Below are 18,395 nucleotides of genomic sequence, written 5' to 3' on the forward strand. Positions count from 1 at the left end.
CTGCCCCTCACACTTAGGCCCCACGTTAACTATCTCAAGACTATGTTGCTCGCAGAGATCTAGCAATAACTTGCCATTGGTGTCTGAATGTTCGTCAAGGTCATGGATGTGAGCGTTCATGTCCCCTAGAAGGATTATTTCGGCATCATGACCAAATTCTTTAATATCGGTGCTTATGAATTTCACTATCTCCAGACTCTTTTCTCTGCAGTTATTCCCCGTCCACAAGTAAGCTACACCTAGCCACGTTTTCTTTCCACCTACTGTGCCCGAAACCCATATGTGCTCTGAACACGTTTGTTTCACTCTATACCATTTTGTTCTGCTATGAATTAGCATTCCAACACCCCCACCTCTCCTTTCTGATGTGATCCTGTTACATCCTTCCCAAATATAATTGTCAATATGTGGTGGCTCTTCCAAGTCTCTAAGGTGTGTTTCTGTAACCGCATAAACACCTATCTGTTCCTTGTTTAACTGTTCCTCAATCTCTAACCATTTTGCCTTTTTTCTGCCACCCTGCATGTTAATGTAACTATAGTCGCAACACGTACGCGCCTTCTCCCTTCTTTTATTTTTTCTCTGGATCTTCGCTATACTGCCTGTCAAAGAGTCCCCTTGGTTGTTTTCCTCATTACAAGCTACCCTGGGCACCGAAGGGCCCGCGTGCCCCCCTAAAAAGCTACTGCGCGTCCTGCAAGTCGCCAACCCACCTCATCGAAGTGTATTCCGTCTCTTCGAAAACCACCCCACCTGTGCACCTCTCTGTTTATTTCCACTACCTCGATGCCTTTCTCTCGACTCATCTGCCATATCTTTGTTTGCGTCGACAACCGTTCTTTGCAGGTTGCAGTCACGCACCGGTACCTCCGGTATTGTGCATACCACTATCTGCACCTGAGGGGAAATGGCACGCATGTCATCGACCCCTTTCGTCAATGTGGTCGCTAGTTCGGCTGATTCTTCGTTCAAGACGTCGTTTAGACCTCCCGCGATTATCACGAGGTTACGTCCATTAGTCTTAGTTGCGAGTTTTGTGCTAGCTTGTCTCATCACTGATCCCAGCCCATGTCCCGGGAACTTCCCTATTAAAACTCGTTTGTCGCCTCTCACCCTTTCCTTGACTGCTTCTGCGCATCTAACTAAATTCGAGTCCCCGGCGATTATCACGTGCTCCGACTTTTCTGCTGGACTGTCCCGCACCTGGCCACTGCCTCGGTTACTAGCGCGTGCCACTGCTGCTTTGTCCCCTCCTCTTCCCAAAACTACTTCTCGGAAGCTGGGTCCTGTGACCCTTGCACCTGTCTTTTCCAAACCTGTTTCCCCCTTCGCGTCTACCACTGTGGGGGTCGATGCCCCGCTGTTCCCGCTGTCGCTTGCTTCCTTGTTCACCATTACTACCTTTGCTAACTTCTCCTCGGCAGAGTGTACTTTCTAGTACACTCTACCTCGGCTGACTTACCAGTGTGGTGGCGCCAGTGCGGGCTCAAGGAAAACTAGGCCCCAGACGCCGTTTCGGCGCCACGCAGCAGGCCGCACCTGTTTTTTTTTGTTTTTTTTTTTTTTTAATGTAGCGGCCGTGCCAGAGGAGAGCGGTTGATCGGGCACCTTTGCGGGACCGAGCAGGTCGTCGAGGACGATGCTGTTTGCGCGAGCGCTACGTGCGTGTCGATGGTGAATGACCACATTTCCAGGACGTGAATATTGTGACTGCGCGATTTCTGTAATTATGTGACCGAGAAAACGCACCTTCGTTACGGTAGTGGTGTCTGCTCGGAGCTGCCAGCATATCAACTGTATCAGTCATGACGACTGACCGAGTGAAGGACGCCAGCTCGTGTCAAGGGGAACAACCCCCTAATCGTTGCATCATATTTAAAGCGACATTGGGCGAGAAGGTTAGAGTGAAAGTGAAGGGAAGGAAGTAAGTAAAAATCAAACATCGGCACGTCTGTGCTCAAAAGGTAAATGCGCGCACAAGCAATTATGATACACCCCCTTCTCAACAAGTATAGTTCGCTTTAAAAAAACACTTCACAGTCCCTTGCTGATCTGTTGAAAGTTTCCCGTGTAGAATAAGCGTTCGGGTGACCTAACTTGCCGCTGAGATGTCGCTTGCGGTGCCACGTTCGCTGACGACGGGTGTGCTTCAGGAGATGTCACAGTTGTCGCTCAACTTGTCTTCTGGTGGTTCGTGGTGGAGATACTCTTCTGAAAGAGCTGGCGGTTTTGCATCCTATCGTCTCCCGTCTTGACGAAATAGTAATAGTTGTTAGGGTACGTCCTAAAACCACGATATGATTATGAGGGACGCCGTAGTGGAGTGCTCCGGAAATTTCGACCACCTGAGGTTATTTAACGTGCGCCTAAATCTAAGTACACGGGCCTCAAGCACTTTCACCTCCATCGAAAATGCGGCCACCAAGGCTCTTGACGAAATAGGACCTTGGCCCTAATAATAACTGTTGGAGTATAACGTCCCAAAACCACGATATGATTATGAGAGATGCCGTAGTGGAGGGATCCATCCATCCGTCCGTCCGTCCATCCATCCATCCATCTAGCCGCCTATGTCTGGGCGTTCTCCTGGTCGTCTCCATAATTTGTGTTATACCAAAATTGGCATCGGTGTATGATGAATACGATTCACTCGTCATGACATGAACAACTCAAGACGCCTGTCGCGTACGTCATGAAATCCTTTCCCTCAGTCACGTGTGGCAAAAAAAAAAAAGAGACGGGACATTTAGGAAGGAAGTCGAAGTTCCGTCGCGATGTCGTGGGCCCTCTGGACGGCCTGGAGTTGGGTGTGGAGATCGCTGCTCTTCCGGGATTCCTCCCATTGCTCCTTCGTGAAGGGTGGAGAGGCATTAAGGGTTGAGCACAGCCAGAGCATGTGGTCGAAAGAACGTGAGCAGGGGCGTAGCCAGAAATTTTTTTCGGGGGGGTTCAACCATACTTTATGTATGTTCGTGCGTGCGTTTGTATGTGTGCGTGTATATATACGCAAGCAAAACTGAAAAATTTCGGGGGGGGGGTTTGAACCCCCCCAACCCCCCCCCCCCCCCTTGGCTACGCCCCTGAACGTGAGCCATGGCCGCATTCGGGGAACGACTGCAAGTGGTCGGGGTCTATCCTATTAAGGGACCGAGGAGTGGGATACGAACGGGTTCATCGTGGGCGGAGCCACCAACTTGATCTGGGGGCCTCCGGCTCCCCAGATTCGAGTTCCTCAGGACCCCAATAAAGTTCTTGTCATGTCACGTCACCTTTAGGATAAGGACACACACACAGCGCTGAACTCACAACTGATTTATTACTTCGAACGCAGGGCCTTTTTCTAGGCACGCGTCGAAGCAACAGAAAGATAGATAACATGAAGAAGAAGCGATGAAAACCACGTGACAATTGCTTGCCGAAAAGACAATCAACCGAAGGTAACCGCGCAGTCGAAAACTCTTACGCCACGAAGTACGCCCCCGATATGAAAGAAGTGAAAAGTATAATTGATCCTAAAACCAACAGGCAAACACGTTGAAGCCAGAGAAGCCAAGGCAGCCACACTGCAAGAAAGATAAAAAAGATCTAAAACGTTAAAAACTAAAATGAAATATAAGAAATGTGGTAGAAATGAAATATAAGAAATGTAGCCACTTGCAGTGCACGTTAAAGGGCCCTTCTCCGGTAATTCTTTAGCATTTCATGTAAACGCGCGCATCGAGTTCTAGAATGCCGTCACCAAAAAAAATGCCAAACGCGGCAGCGCTACGAGCCGCGGGCGAGGCACTAAAGAGAAACAATGAATTGGTTTAGATTGATAAAGTGTGCTCGGAGAACTCTTGTGTAGTTTATTTCACTACCATAGGTCTATTTATTTAGAGGAGGAAACCAAGTTCAAAGTCTCATTTTTAAATTGCGCGCCGAACTTTGTAATTCGTGACGTAAAAGACTTCAAAGAGCATTTAACGTATTTTGGCGCCACTGGCTCGACGAAATTTCCACAAACTCGTTATGTCAACTCTCTGGCCCCCTCAGAGGACAATGTACTTCGATTTAACCGATTAGGAACTACGTAGGCCCAAGCAGGCGCCGTAAAAAATATGTGACGTCACGGCAAATGGTGCGGGAAGTCCAAGGTGGCGTCGCCCCCTGTATTTTCTTTTTGCGCGTTTTCTCGCTTATTAAGCGTCTTCTCGCAGCAAGCGTGGTGTTTTTGGTATCGTGGAAGACTACTTTACTAATGCGAGAAAAATCGTTTTGCTCTTTAGTGTCCCTTTAAAAAACAATCCCTTCTCCTCGGGCCTTTCGGTAATCCCGGTAATCCTCAGCGTTCGTCGTGACGTCACCATTCTTGTCTGTTCATGTCATCCACAATAAGAACCTGTTTGTCTGCACGCAGATACGCGCGCTCGCCGATCTTCCTCGTCGCACGGTGACGAGACCTAGCACGATCAAGAGACGAGCCGATGGACATCATGCGTGGGCCTCTCCTTTTTTGCATGGGCCTCTTTTGAATCATTAAACGCGTGCTCCGATATTACGGCACCGTTTCGATAAGTTCTCACGGCTGTCGTGTTCGCTGTAGACTCGCGACAACTGCAAGATACTACACCACAACTAAATTTCGACCTCTGGGTGCTCTAGTACCCCATATTGCTGCTGTAATGTTGAAGCGAGGTTGATAATGTCGTCCTGTGCTGAGTAACATTGGGCACCTTCAGGTTGACGGAACGTTAAAGTATAGAGCTGGAATGTGACAACGAAATATTGCATGAATGTGATGAATTCATGCAATACGTTGCATGAATGTGATGGGGTATCGCGTACACAGCACATATAGTTATGGGTAATGTCTTCGGTTTCATCGATCACCTTTTCATCAATAGAATTTACCAAATCATCACAAAGTTTTATAGGTCCTAATTCAAAGAGCTGTACGTTCCAGCACAAACATGCGGTAAAGAGTCAAAGCGTCCCTTCGGCATATTAAGGTTTAGATCCCCAAATGACTGATGGCGCGCACCGCTCATTCTATTACTACCTGAGAATTGTCGAGCTGCGGATGCTGTGGAGCCGAGGTGGCCGAGGCTACTTTGCTGCGCCGGAGCCGGAGCCGCCGGAACCGCGGACGCCGGCACCCAGCGATGTTCCGTCGCGCACGGAAGAATTCCCTTTCCGAGGCACGGAAATTCCCTATTTCATGCATTTTTCCCCGCATGCATCGCCAAAAATTCCCGCATATTTCCCTGCACAAAGACAGTAATATAACATTATAACATAACAGTAATATATAACAGCCATGGCTGCGATCGGCGCTAACACTCCTAGGTTTAAATGCACACATATGCCGTGCCCTCCAAAGTGGTTGGGGGGTGACCGCCGCTGTAGCTCAGTGGTAGAGCATCGGACGTGTTATTCGAAGGTCGCAGGTTCGGTCCCTGCCGGCGACAAGTTATCTTTTTGTCCACTTTACTTTCTTCACATTTATATTCCAATTACTACAAATAACATCCCTTATACTTTCTTTGGCATTAGTGTCTGGTAGTTCTTATTAATACTGTGTCTGACAAAGGAAAACGAGCCCTTCAACGTAATCTTTTTTTTCCTTCATTACATATACATATAACGTTATAACAGCCCATGTTTTAAAGCTCCGAGATGTACGATCTCGGAGCTCATGTGCTGTAAATGCATTGTGCACATGTGGGTTTTCAGTCTAACGCCCGGAGTGAACAAAAAGACGCTCCGTGTAAATAAATAGAACGAATCTCAAAGGCCATGATGTTGCGTGCTACATGCGCCGGAAACGATAGGAGAACCAGAAGGCGCCTCGTAACAGAAGTGCTTTGAACATTACAAAGAAATTTTTCCGTTCCTGAAATTCCCTGTAATATCGCGAAGATTCCCTTTTTCCCTTTCGTCTAAAATGAGGGTCGAAAATTTCCTGAAAAAAAGGAAAATTTCGTGCACGGAACATCACTGCCGGCACCGCGGTGCTTCCTGAGCAGGTGTATCACTACGCGAAGTATGCCGACTTCGCTTACTTGCGCGCGTGCTTTTTTTTTCTTTTTCTTGAGGCGTGCATTCGAGATATACGAAAAAAAAAAAGATGAAGCGCAATATCTTCCAAATCCTCCTCACTTTTACTCCCACATATCGCGATGAGAAAGCGGGGGCAAGAGTTTTGTTTTTATTCACGAACTACGTTGGCTCGCGGAGCTTACGGCTGCATTTGTGCTCTAACCGCTCTAACCCCTCTAACGGCTCTAGCGGCACAAACGCAGGTCCAGCTTTGAAGCGCCGCTGCACCGGTGAGTAGAGAACCTTCACGCGTGGTTCCCATAGAACGCGATGGTACTTCATTCTTAAACGCGAATCGGCAACTAAAGCCATGCAAGCGACGAGGTGAGCGGAAAAATCACCCGCAGTTCGAGTGCTTGCGTTGTTTTTATAGGTGGTGAAAACGAAACGATCAAGACTGAAGAATGCGCTCAGTGCTTTTCACTGAACGCCATATACAAAAGCGAGTCTCTGAGCTTTTCACTGAACGCCATATACAAAAGCGAGTCTCTGAACATGTACAGAGGTAGGTTTTCAGCTTCGCAATTTTCTTCATGAACTCTGCGCCCGACAATCCTAAAGTGGGCTGAAGTGTTGAGATAGTGGCTCATTAGGTGAAGCTTAGAATGGGTTCTCATGCAGCACAAGATGCGGTGGGTACGTTGATATGCGTGCCGTACCTTTTCTATTGGTTCTCATGAAGCAAAAAATCCGATGGGTGCGTTGATATGCCTGTCGTACCTTTTTTTCTATGCCACGTGCAGTGTGATATTTGGTATAGGCTGCGATGAGGTGAAGTGCAAAGGATTCCCTTTCAGATGTATGGCTAAATGAGACAGCAATAGTTCATCACTTGCTGCAGCTATAGGAAATTTTGCGTTTCTTCTTATGATCAGAGTAAACATTTCCAAACTGTATCCACGTCAGCATATATTTACTGCTGCCACATGTACCTTTTGCAGTAAGCTTGGAATTCTCTGCACAGACCATGCTAGTCAGACGATGTCTGAAAGTAAAGCCAAGTCATCGAAGTAGCTGCGGGCTGTAGCGTTCTAAACATGAGCTTCGCGCTCGTTCAGAACTGCAGTTTAACCTGCGCCCCATTTTTGTGTGTTTTTCGTGGCTGTGTTGAAAGTATCCTGTAATAAAGTTGAACTCTTTCTGTTGCATTCGTTTGCACGTGTGATCATCAGCTCTGTGCAGTGAGAAAAGGCTACGAGTCTTATCAGCTGGAGAATCAAGCGTTACCTTCGCTGTGGTTCCCATTGGTAAACCAGAGATGCAAAAGCACAGAGAGTTACACGTGACTTTCTGACACAATTCCTGTGTTCGTATTAAGGCAAATAAAAAAAGTAAGGCTGATGTAAGGTGCGACTCAAGTTGTTTGCTACTCCTAGCGAAATCTGCGAGACAGAGGCTGATGGTTGCCCACTAAAGCAAACTACCAGGATAAAAGACCACAGTGCATGCACAGATATCTTCGAATTCCTGTGCACACATTGGCAACATTCACACAAGATGTAGTCAGTATTGCGCAATTGGTAAAAATATGTGGCTCAATGTCTCCTTAATGTTTGAACAATGTCTATTGGCAACATTGCTCCAACTTGATTCTGGGAGGACACATTGAGGCAATGTTAGAAGATAATATAGCAGCAATATAGTAACATATATGTGCCAATAGGGTGGTTTAGGGGCCCTTTAAGGGTTCATCAGTTGATGCAGTATTTCACACTTGTCAAAGCTGAAAAACAATGATTTGTTGTGGTTGTTACTATACAAGGCTGTACTCAATATAAATATTTTTCAATTGCTGCAGGAATTCGACTGCTGCCAACATGGAAGAGTTCAATAATGACGCCCTGCATACTTCACTGGCGTGCATCCAAAGTGCAGTCAGGAGAGATGGTGTGCCTATCACAACGCTGATACAGATGCTTGCCCAACTTCCGGCAAGCGTCAGAGGGCCGTTTGCGGCAACAAGAGAAACCGTAGAGTTGGTTGTTAGTCGCTTTCCCACAGCTTTTTTCATAGACTCTTATGACAATGTCTATGTTCGCTCAAAGGACTGTCAGGCATCTACAGGCGCGTCAAAAAAGTACACGCTGTCTGCCAACAAGAAGATGAATACCATCACACGTTTCCATGATGTCAAGGGCTGCATGACCAAGGTGATGAGTGGCTATGGGTTCGCCACGATGGAACATCCTGTAAAATCGCTCGTTTTTGTGCACAAGATGTTCGTCGAGCATGGAAGGCCAGATGACCCAAACAGACTCGGTCTGCTAGTAGGGGATGTCATCATCATGGATGTAGAAGAGAATGGCTCATGCCCCACAGTCCGTTTCAATGCGGCGCGTGTGCGACTTCTTGAAGCTGTCCCTCAGCCTGCGCATAATTTGCGCCCCACCACGGCAGTGCCTCATGCAAATAACATCCATTCCGATGCTGCGCATGTGAGACATCTCGAAGGTGGCACTTGGCCTGCACACAGTTCGCCTCCCACCATGGCAGTGCCTTACACGAATAATAAGGAGCAGCTATTGAACCAGGTTGGCGTAATCCACTCGCTTGATCGCGAGGGCGGTGTCATTAGTTTTGGCAGTGAAGGTACAGAGCAGGCCTTCTTTTCAAAGGCTAGTGTTCCCAAGACCTTGCTGAAAGCGACAAAGATGATGCATGAAGTATTCAGTGTTGGCGACAAGGTGTGCCTCGACGTGCAGCGAAACCGTAACCCAAGAAGGCAAGGGAAGTGGCAAGCAACCATGGTGACCACAGTTGAGCACGACTCGCACAGTGTAGTGTTTGAAGATTACACGACACCTCCAAAATCGGCAGTGAAGAGCCGCAATCCTGAGACCTCACGGAAGCCCACAGCAACATCGTTTGAGGTATCTGGTGTCCGTGAAGAGTCACGCATCAGTGCGCAGCAACACTTTCCAAGCAAGCAAGAGAAGTGCCATGCAGCCGTGGCAAACACAGCCCAACACAATGGGTCTAGTAATGTCTATAGTGTGCCTACCGGGACTACAGCCCCAATGGAGGAAAAGAAAAAAAAGAAAATGCATTGCACCAATGCCAGGAAAAAATGCACACGTGGTCGTCTCACCCTTGACCAGTGCGTCAGTGTGGCGTTCTCTAGGCACAGAAAGCTGTCGAGCTACGGAGGCACCCTTCACGCTGATTCCGAAACGTTGGGGCACGTAAAGTGCCATTGCAACGGCACCATTGCATTGGTACTAATCGACGTCGTGTACAGTCACGGCAGAAAGGTCGAGCATTTCGGCGAGTTATCAGAGAAACCCACTTCCGAGGAGGATACCAACGTCTTTGTCGACGCGGTTGAAGTCGAGCACGATTTCTGGCTGGCAACTCTAGTGTGGAGTGGTGAACGCCCCATGAAACCGCACGTGAATCGCAGTGAAGACATATTTTCTTCCGTTCTTGAATCTGTGAGCAACGGGGAGCTCGCAAAAGGCGTCGGTCTCGCAACGCTCAAGTACTGCCTCGACGCCTGCCAGAGATGTCACTCCACTTCTGCATATGGCGCTATCTACACTGGCAGCTTGAATGAGAGCTCCATTCAGACCGCGGGACAGCGCAGGACGGTCGGCCAGGTGCAGGAGCCAAGTGACTGCCCACCAACAGCGTATCCTGCTTCTGACAAAGACGGCATCGTCCACTCTGACATTGAATTTCCGGGCTGGAAACCAAATGCTGCAATCCAGCCTGACCGTGGTGGGCTACCTGAAGAAGCAGACATTACCGCCATAGACAAGACAATACACCCCGCTCTTGTCAACATTGCCGCACCATGGTAAGCATTTATCGTGTTGAGAAATAGTTTGATTTTTCAGATTGCAATGAGCGAGAGCTTACATTCGAACTAAACTCTGAGCATGCTGTAGGCGTCACTTCGAAACTCCCTTCAATTTTTCTACAGGCGAGCACTTGGATTTTCCTCATGCTCTCCATCATGCTTCTAGAGTTAGGCCTCATTGTAGCGAAAGCCACAATAATAACTATGTTATACCCAACATTGCCTTTAAGCACGTTGCCAAAAGTGCTCAGCCTATGGTTAGAGTACAATTGTTGCTGTCTACATATTGCAGAAGAGGTTGATGAGGGCATTTTTCGGGTTAAGAAAGACGGCGGTTCTAATTTGCGCTAAGCATTACAACATATTTGTTACACACTGATATCACTGTGAAACGTTCCAAGATCTGCATCATTCTGTCCGATCATTAGTTTTATCTGCATTCATCGTGTTATGCCATGCATGGATGCTTGTGCATTGGAGGTCACGTGATTTCCTGGGGCACGAGGGAAGCCAAGGTGGCAGACAGCCCTGCGCATGCAGTCTTCACAAATGCTCAGCGTTGAAGTGAGGTCACCTTATGTGCGGAGTTTCAGAGATGTGGTATAGTGAAACAGTAATGGTAAAGGCAAGTTGGAACCTTATCCATGAAAGCGGAGCATGTGGTCATGCAAGTGGTAGCATGACAGCCAGTGGTAGCAAGAATACTAAAATATGAGATGAGGATGCCTGCTCCACGTTACCAATAATCTTCACAGCAGTACTGTAACTGCATACACTTGTACAGAACTCGACATGCTTGTCTAGAACCCTCGAGCAGTGCGTTTTGGACTGCATGGGTGACATCTGGTTTGAAATAGCAGACATCTAGTCATGCGTCATTCGTAAATGCGCATGCCTAAAGTTCGGTTACCTCAAACCACAATTTATCGGTAGGCGCCGTTTATGCTCCAGCGTTCTATACAAGAGTGTTGAGCTCTGCACTGATCTGTAGTCGGATGCAGCTTAAGAAGTTAAGACAATCTCTGCCCACATGACCGAAGTGCGGCAGCCAATCGCCTCCGTGACTAAAGAAAGACTCCCGCTTATGCACGTGACAATGTTCTCTGAATCTGGGGGCACCTGCCGTCCAGCTCATGACGTCAGTCAAGAGTGCGCATACATTGGTGCAGGCTTGTGTACATCCTTTAGTAAAACTTGTTGTTGGGCTAGTTGGTGCATGTCACGAGCAATGACACTCTTTTGCCTTTTCTTCTCGGTGGTTTGCGTCGTCGAATTTTCTTGTAATTGTGTACATTTGCCTTTGAGGAAGAAATGCAGCTGACTTCTAAAGTTGCATCGAACTATAGTCAACCCCGTTCACGTGTGTACGCGGGCACATTACGCCACACATCTCCAGTTAAATTATTGCTTTCTGCATTGCCCATGAAAGTACAAGCCTTTGCTTAAAATTTGCATAAGATTCAAATAATTTGCCATTGCTGTCAATGTTTCACCCTTCGCAAGAAACTGTGCTTTTTTTTTTTTTCTTTTCAAGTATACATACTAACAATCTGTTTTGCCATTATTTTTCTCTTTTCAGCACTGCAGCCACTTCTGATATGATGGCGTTTCAAGCCTCCATCTGTGCTGATTTTGTTGACACCTCGGCTGAGCAGCCAACGGCGTGTTCCAACATGCGTAAAACCATGCAAACGGCGGCGTCTTCACTCTGCGAAGACAACACAAATGATGTGTGCAGTAAGCAGCCCATAAACTTCAGATATTCAAGCAGCAAAATCGCCCATGTTATATGTCCAAACAAGGCAGAAGTTCAGGAGAAGATGGAGGCTTGAGGAGATAAAAAATCCTTGAACAGGGGGTATCGCTGGAACCAGCGTTTTGGCAAGTGGTCTTGTCTTCTGTTGCCGCCTTAAAGAAGGCAAGACCACTTGTTGAAACACTGGCTCCAGTGACACCCCCTGTTGTATGCGCTGCATGCAAGTTCTTACGTCCACATTGCCAACTGCAGAAAGCGGCTATAATGTGGCCATCGCTTAATTGCCTTCCATGTTGTAGCGTTGGAATTCTATCGAAGGACCAAATGTGGTGGCGCCGTAAGTGCATCTTTCTAGGCAGTTTTCAACAAACTGAATAGGTTCTCTTAATTTGTAACGTTCTGGTTACGGGAAGGGGGAGAAGGGGAAATAAAGTTTCGTGCCTAACAATTTGTTTCTTTTCTTTTGCATTCTTATTGTGTTGTTCACTCCTCTGCCTCTTTTTTTTTTTTTTTAACTTTCAGGTGGTGGTGATGCTGAACTGTGATCTCAACGTGAGTTGTTGCAATTCCCCTTAGGATGCCAGAATCTTGCAGCACAGCCATTAAATGTGCCATGAAATAGTTCAACTTCAGTCGCAGTTTTGGTCATCCAAAATATACCGCTGCTCATTAGAGCTTGCTCAAGTGTGCTTAAACTTTTATGGGCAACAGCTTTTCATTTGAATGACAAGGTATTTATTACACGAGTTTTGTTGCTCTAAAGCAACCACATGAACTCAAATTTGGGCGAGTTCGTAGGTGTTCGCACTTGAACAAAGAGCACAATAAAACAATGACACAAGAAGGAACAAAAAGACCGGACGAGCCCCGACTTCAAACTGCACAAACAACCACATGAACCAAAGAAAGGGTTACTAACTGTCTTTATTAACCGAATTATTGAGATATAACAAGGAAAACAATAATAAAAAACGATTAGTTACCTTGCTACAGGCGGGAGACCATGGGCGTAGCCAGAAACGTGTTTTCAGGTGGTGGGGTTCAACCATTCTCTATGTTTTGTATGTGTGTGTGTGTGTGTGTGTGTGTGTGTGTGTGTGTGTGTGTGTATGCAGAATTGAGAAATTTCAGGGTATGTTGAACTCCCCAACCCCACCCCCTGGCTCATTGTGGGAGGCAAACCTTTGTCTTCCATATCGTGCTTGCAAAGCTCAGCTATGCATAGAGATCCTTTTTGTAATTGTAAAGATTGCTTTCCTACAATGTGCGTTGCCCAACCTATGGTGGTACAGGCTTTCTTATACATACATACATACATACATATATATATATATACATATATATATATATACATATATATATATATATATAATAATAAGCATGATATATATACCTTACTGATTCGACATAAAAGGCACGAAGACAACAACAGACAAGGAGAGAGAGGCACATACACACTTGTCGTCTTCGCGCCTTTTACCTCAGGTCATGCAAAACCAACACACCCAGTTGTCCACCCAAATACCTTACTCGAAACTTTTCATTTTGACACATCCTTGACTGAACATTTTGATGATTAAAACAATTGAGAAAGGTAAATAACTTCTCATCAACTAATTGGATATCAGAGAATGCACCATTACTGTACTATGAGCGATACACACTGAGCTTTGTTAGCTTGAGGTGTTCTGTCTATTCTTGGAGCTCGGTGCATGATAGCTGGAATAGATTGTGGGCTTTTCAAATCTGTGCAATGGTCTCGACGTGGCCGTTAAATCTTTCACCTTCTCACTTGCCAATGACTCGATGCTCCGTGATGTGAGTCAAGAACTAATCTGTCGTCAGTAAAGTCCATACTTCGCAATTGATTTGTGCTCAGACCAAAATGTTCAAAAGTTGGCAGATACGTATTCCAATATCTAAAAAACGAGGGAAGGGGAATTTTTTTCGAGGGGCTCGTTCCTTTGTTAGGCACAATTGAACGAGGGAAAGCATAGGGAACTGTTTGTTCTCATTAACTGTAGTGTAGTAATATGACAAAATTGAAATTGAATTAAAGTGGACAAAAAAAAAGTCCTTTCCATCGGTGGGATCCGAACACACAACCTTCGGATTATGCGTCCGATGCTCTACCAATTAAGCTACGATGAAAGGCGCTTCCCTGTCCACTTCGTTAGGTATTTCTGTAAGTGTAATTGCTGGCAGCGTTAGCCAGCCCCACTCATAGCCATGGTGGCGAGTGAGGAGCATCTTGGCCGTTTTTTTTGTCCACTTTAATTCATTTTCAATTTGCTATCACTTGAGGGATCATATAATGCTTGCTGTCATGTACAGTTACGTGAAATGTGTTGATTGCATCAAAGTAATGACTTCATTTGTTGTTGGTTTGTTGGGACAAGGCTGAAAGTTCAGAGACTTAAGATATTTCATTATGTGTAGAACTGTGTTTTATGCAATGCAGTATACTGTGTGTGTGTATGCATGTTCCAAGTGACGACACATTTTAAAAGGACCAACAACTGATTTTTCTTGACCCATTTTTTTACAGCGCGCCAGAAAGCTCACCCTTCGCAGTGTTTGTAGCAGCAGTAGTTAATCCCAAAAGTGCGTAGTTATTTTACAAGCAGTATTTTTCGATCTGAGAGTCTCTAAACACGGACGGAGCGTTCCTCCAGCAACACTGAGAATTGATAGCGATGCCGCCAGCCCTTCTCGCGATTTGTGAAAGCTATCGTTCTGCTTTCACAGGAGTTCCTGTAACTATGCTTAAACACCTTTATTTGGAGCTTTTCAACTATTTTTGAAAATAAGCTGTTACAATGACATGATGTGGCATTATATACACCTTCCCTGTATCTGTACCGTGTTGTGTGCGCATGCGTCCAAGGTTGCTTGTGCCTGTGTCATGAGTGGCTTGTCCCGGTGTCGTAACACTCTCGATGCACGAGCCAAACACTCTCGATGCACGAGCCAAGCCAAGTCATCGAAAACGTCACTACGCATATGCGGGGCCGCGCCGAGTAGCAGCACGCGTCATTTCCGAGACGAAGCGTAGGTAGCAAAACTGTGTTGCTCCAAAATCTTAGCGACCTGGAAACTGCGTGCACGGTTGCATGAGCACGCTGAAAAATTGCTCAAGGCGTGCTGACGAGCATGGAGTCTGTTGAAAGCTTGTAGAGGAGGCGGCTCTCCCGCAATTGCGCTGGTTTCCACGCGTCCAGGCAGGCGGTCGCAAACCTCGTCCTCAAGAAGAGCTGCTGTTGGAGGGAACGACCGGACTGAGGAGCAGAAGAAGCGTACAGGAGGTTTATTTACATTTTTTACATATAGACAACTTGTTCCGGAATGTCCTTCGCATGCATCCGCTCGCGTCTTTTAACCCCTTGGCGGTCCCTAGATGCCAGACCTAGGGAAACAGGGGAAGACGTTTCCATCCAATCGGGCGGCGAATCCTGCAGGTCACTTTACTGGCACCGCCCCAGCACACGCACACACAACCCAAACACGCGCATTGTTCTCGCAACGATGTCGCGTCGGGGGAAGCATGCCGCCAGCATGTGGGTTGTGATGAGTCCCTCATGTCGCTGCTCGAGCCGACCACCCATGCGGCCGAACGGCGGCTGCAGGCCAGGCAAATCCACTGGTGTGCGTCTGGGCAGCTGGCGCTGATTTGAGCGTAGACGACCTACCAGCCGGAGACGCACAGCGCGGTGGTCCGAGGTCCGCCTTCGGCGGAAACTCGGCGTCGCGGCCTTTCCTGGGGCACAAAGGCGCCATGTGTCGCATTTCCGCTCCGGCACTGGCGACAATGGTGCTGTCTCGAGCAAATTGAAACCATGCACCTCCTGGCGCCTGAGAATCAGCCGGGCGTCTTCGCGCTCTTCCTTACCGCCGCACAGTGAAGCGGCTGCCGTCCCGGCGCCACGCGGCAAAGGATGGCTCGCCGATCGCAACAAGTCATTACGTCACGCGAAGGCAGCGCCACTTTAATGCATACTACTAGTGCAGGCCTATATGTACATTTTTATGGAGTAATACTTTTTAATATAAAGAAACGAACAATATTTCAATACTAACAGACAAATCGTCGACCGCGTCCAGCAGTCAATGGTCATGTGGCCAGTTTCATCGGATCATTCATGTTTTTGCCGCCAGAGGCGCCACAGGTCATTTTTCGCGACTTTCAATTAAGAAATAAAAATATAAATTTATCTCTCACGAAAAAGACAGGGTTGGTTTGAGTCAATGCGACGGACAATCTTTCCATCAGTGGAGTCATCTCATTTCATGTTCTGGGCAGTTGTTGGTCCCTTTAATAATAATATCTGGGGTTTAACGTCCCAAAACCACGATATGATTATGAGATACGCCGTAGTGGAAGGCTCCGGAAATTTTGACCACCTGGGGTTCTCTCACGTGCACCTAAATCTAAGTACATGGGCCTCAAACATTTTCGCCTCCATCGAAAACGGAGCTGCCGCGGCTGGGACGACACATTTTGTTCACCTACAGCCACTGAATATCAGTACGCATGTGTACATATGCACCAGGGGCGTAGCCAGGGTGCGTTCAACTCCCCCCCCGCCCCCGAAAGTTTTCAATTTTGCTTGCGTATATATACACACACATACAAACGCACACACAAACATACAAAAAGTATGGTTGAACCCCCCTCCCCCCCCCCCCCCTTCCGAAAAAAATTTCTGGCTACACTCGATATGTACTGTGTAACAGAAGTGAATTTATTGGTTACAAATTCAGATTTAAACCAGACAAAATTTTTCAGTGTTGGGGACAAATGTGCCCAGAACAACATATTCGCGAAAAAGCTGCCTTCTCTTTTAGTATGAGAATGTAAAGCCTTTAAGTTTCAGCCTGTAGTAGTTGTGACCTACAGTTATTCATTACGTTAAAATGATTGTGCATTAACCGAGCAGAAATTTGCATTTTTTATGTTTTGTGTCATGACGACTTCTGTCACACAGAGTACAATCTCCACTTCATGGTTGTATGTATGTGTACTGTTAAAAAGTTTTTTGATCATATGAGAGCCTTCCAAATTTTGCAGAATGTCGTGTGTGTGTGTGAGTATGGTAAAAGCAATCAAGGTTGCCAATGGTGGCTACTTTTCGCCAAATTGGCGAATTTGAGGGGCCCGTGGCGACCTAAAATTATGAATGGCGACATGGCGAATTTTTGGAGATTTTCGGCTTAGGTCTCCACTGAGTTATGCATCCTAAGCTCAGTGTCTTCCCAACGTATGAGCGGCAACATTCTCTGTATTTTTCTTGGTTTTAGACCCAAGAGTAGAATGTGCACATTACGCGTCATTTCGTATGTCCATCCTGTAACTCGTGCGTATCTCCTCAATTCATCTAGAGGCAGGAGATACGGCAACGTCCCCCAGAGACATTCTAGCAAAATGTAAACCACGAGGGGGCAGTGTTTGACTATAAGTTAATAGCTTTCGGCGCTTTAAGCTTCTCTAAAGTTTCGCTTCTGAAGGGGCTGAAGGTTCCAACCATTTGTTTCGCCAAAGTTCCAACTGTTCTGAATAGCTTGGCCACTTATTCACTTTTGCAGTGCCCCCAATTCAGCTGGTAAAGACTGTTTTGGAATAGCGGAGAGAGGCGGATACGCGGCTATTTGTGCAATAAAAAAAAATATTTATTGAGGCATTTTCCACTGTTCTCGGTGAGCGTGTGCAATGAAAACAATTGCTATATAACATTTTACATTGCCTACCTGTTCATTAAATAACGTATCGGATTGACGCGTGTAGATATAAGGGACTGTGAAAAAGGGTCGGTGACGTGCTTTGTCATATCAGTTCACACTGAAAAGGTGTAGGACTCGCTAATGATCGGTTCCTGTAAGACTTCTGTCGTGTTATCTTCAATAGACCTTTTAATCCTTTTAATTCATACAAGGGTACGTAAACCTGTCTACAAACAACGCTTTCACAGTTTTCGCCCAATGTTTACCACACTTCTACCTTTGAAACGAGCGGACAGGGATGGAAGGATATCGTGAGTGTTTCATTCATTCACCCTTGCGCCACTACGCACATCTTGCGGCTAGTCGGAGAAGCAGCACCAAGCACTCCCATGGTGTAGCAGGCCATACGACTGGCATTGAGAAATGTCAATATAATTTAAGGGTCTTAGATGGTACTGTATTCTACGGGGCTATACGTGAGAGAAAATTTTTATTACTAGGTATGACGCATATATCTAGAATGGCGACTTTTATGGCGAAATTTGTAAAAAAATGGCGACTTTTGGCGACTTTTTGCTCGTCGTTTGGCGACATTTACTCGAAAGTCAGTGGCAACCCTGAAAGCAATAGTAATGAAGCCAGCAGACAATACAAACCAAGAAACACATGAGGGAAATTAATTTTTGCTTACAACTGAATGAAACAAAATTAAAAATTGCAGAATACAACTGGTGACAGGTCAGATACGAACACACATTTTCACTCTGCGGCTTCATTATAATTGTGACTGACAGAAATCGGGGCCCCTTACTTGGTTTCTCTTCTTCTCATTTGCAATGTATTAAGCGTAAGTACCCTAATTGTTTTGCATGTGGCAACTCACATTAGGGAACTCTCAAGCTGTTATTCTATACGTAGTACTATATGAGAACACAGTACCAACTCTCCTGCAGAAGACAGTGCCCATAGCAAAGTAAATTGTAGCAGTGTTCATTCAAAACCCGCTGCATGAATGAAGGTCTCTATCTTGAGAGTTAACCT

General features: G+C 46.4%; 2 protein-coding genes and 1 non-coding gene across 3 annotated transcripts in view; 2 read left to right on the forward strand and 1 right to left on the reverse strand.

Moving 5' to 3' along the window:
• The window catches only part of LOC119382850 (protein PTHB1-like), a 40,180-nt gene extending 40,076 nt beyond the window's left edge, over positions 1–104 (reverse strand). The window contains exon 1 of the mRNA XM_037650730.2: positions 75–104. Within this exon, the coding sequence (XP_037506658.1) occupies positions 75–104 (30 nt within the window). The remainder of the gene's footprint in view (positions 1–74) is intronic.
• Positions 105–5,378: 5,274 nt separating this feature from the next.
• Positions 5,379–5,450, forward strand: Trnat-ugu (transfer RNA threonine (anticodon UGU)). Its single transcript has one exon. It is a non-coding gene; the product is annotated as a tRNA-Thr (tRNA).
• Positions 5,451–7,799: 2,349 nt separating this feature from the next.
• LOC119378974 (uncharacterized) lies at positions 7,800–12,293 on the forward strand. The gene is made up of 3 exons (XM_037648090.2): positions 7,800–9,877; positions 11,460–11,617; positions 12,159–12,293. Exons 1-3 carry the CDS (start codon positions 7,899–7,901, stop codon positions 12,179–12,181), a joined length of 2,160 nt encoding a protein of 719 aa, XP_037504018.1. The 5' UTR covers positions 7,800–7,898; the 3' UTR covers positions 12,182–12,293.
• Positions 12,294–18,395: the final 6,102 nt, after the last annotated feature.

This window comes from Rhipicephalus sanguineus, chromosome 1 (genome assembly GCF_013339695.2).
Source record: "Rhipicephalus sanguineus isolate Rsan-2018 chromosome 1, BIME_Rsan_1.4, whole genome shotgun sequence".
Lineage (NCBI taxonomy): Eukaryota > Metazoa > Arthropoda > Arachnida > Ixodida > Ixodidae > Rhipicephalus > Rhipicephalus sanguineus.

Excerpts from the sequence above, each read along its gene's own strand:
- LOC119378974 (XM_037648090.2), top strand. The coding sequence starts at position 7,899 with ATGGAAGAGTTCAATAATGACGCCCTGCATACTTCACTGGCGTGCATC. Across the intron at positions 9,878-11,459 it reads GTCAACATTGCCGCACCATG|CACTGCAGCCACTTCTGATA; the intron begins GTAAGCATTTAT and ends TTCTCTTTTCAG. Across the intron at positions 11,618-12,158 it reads CAACACAAATGATGTGTGCA|GTGGTGGTGATGCTGAACTG; the intron begins GTAAGCAGCCCA and ends TTTAACTTTCAG.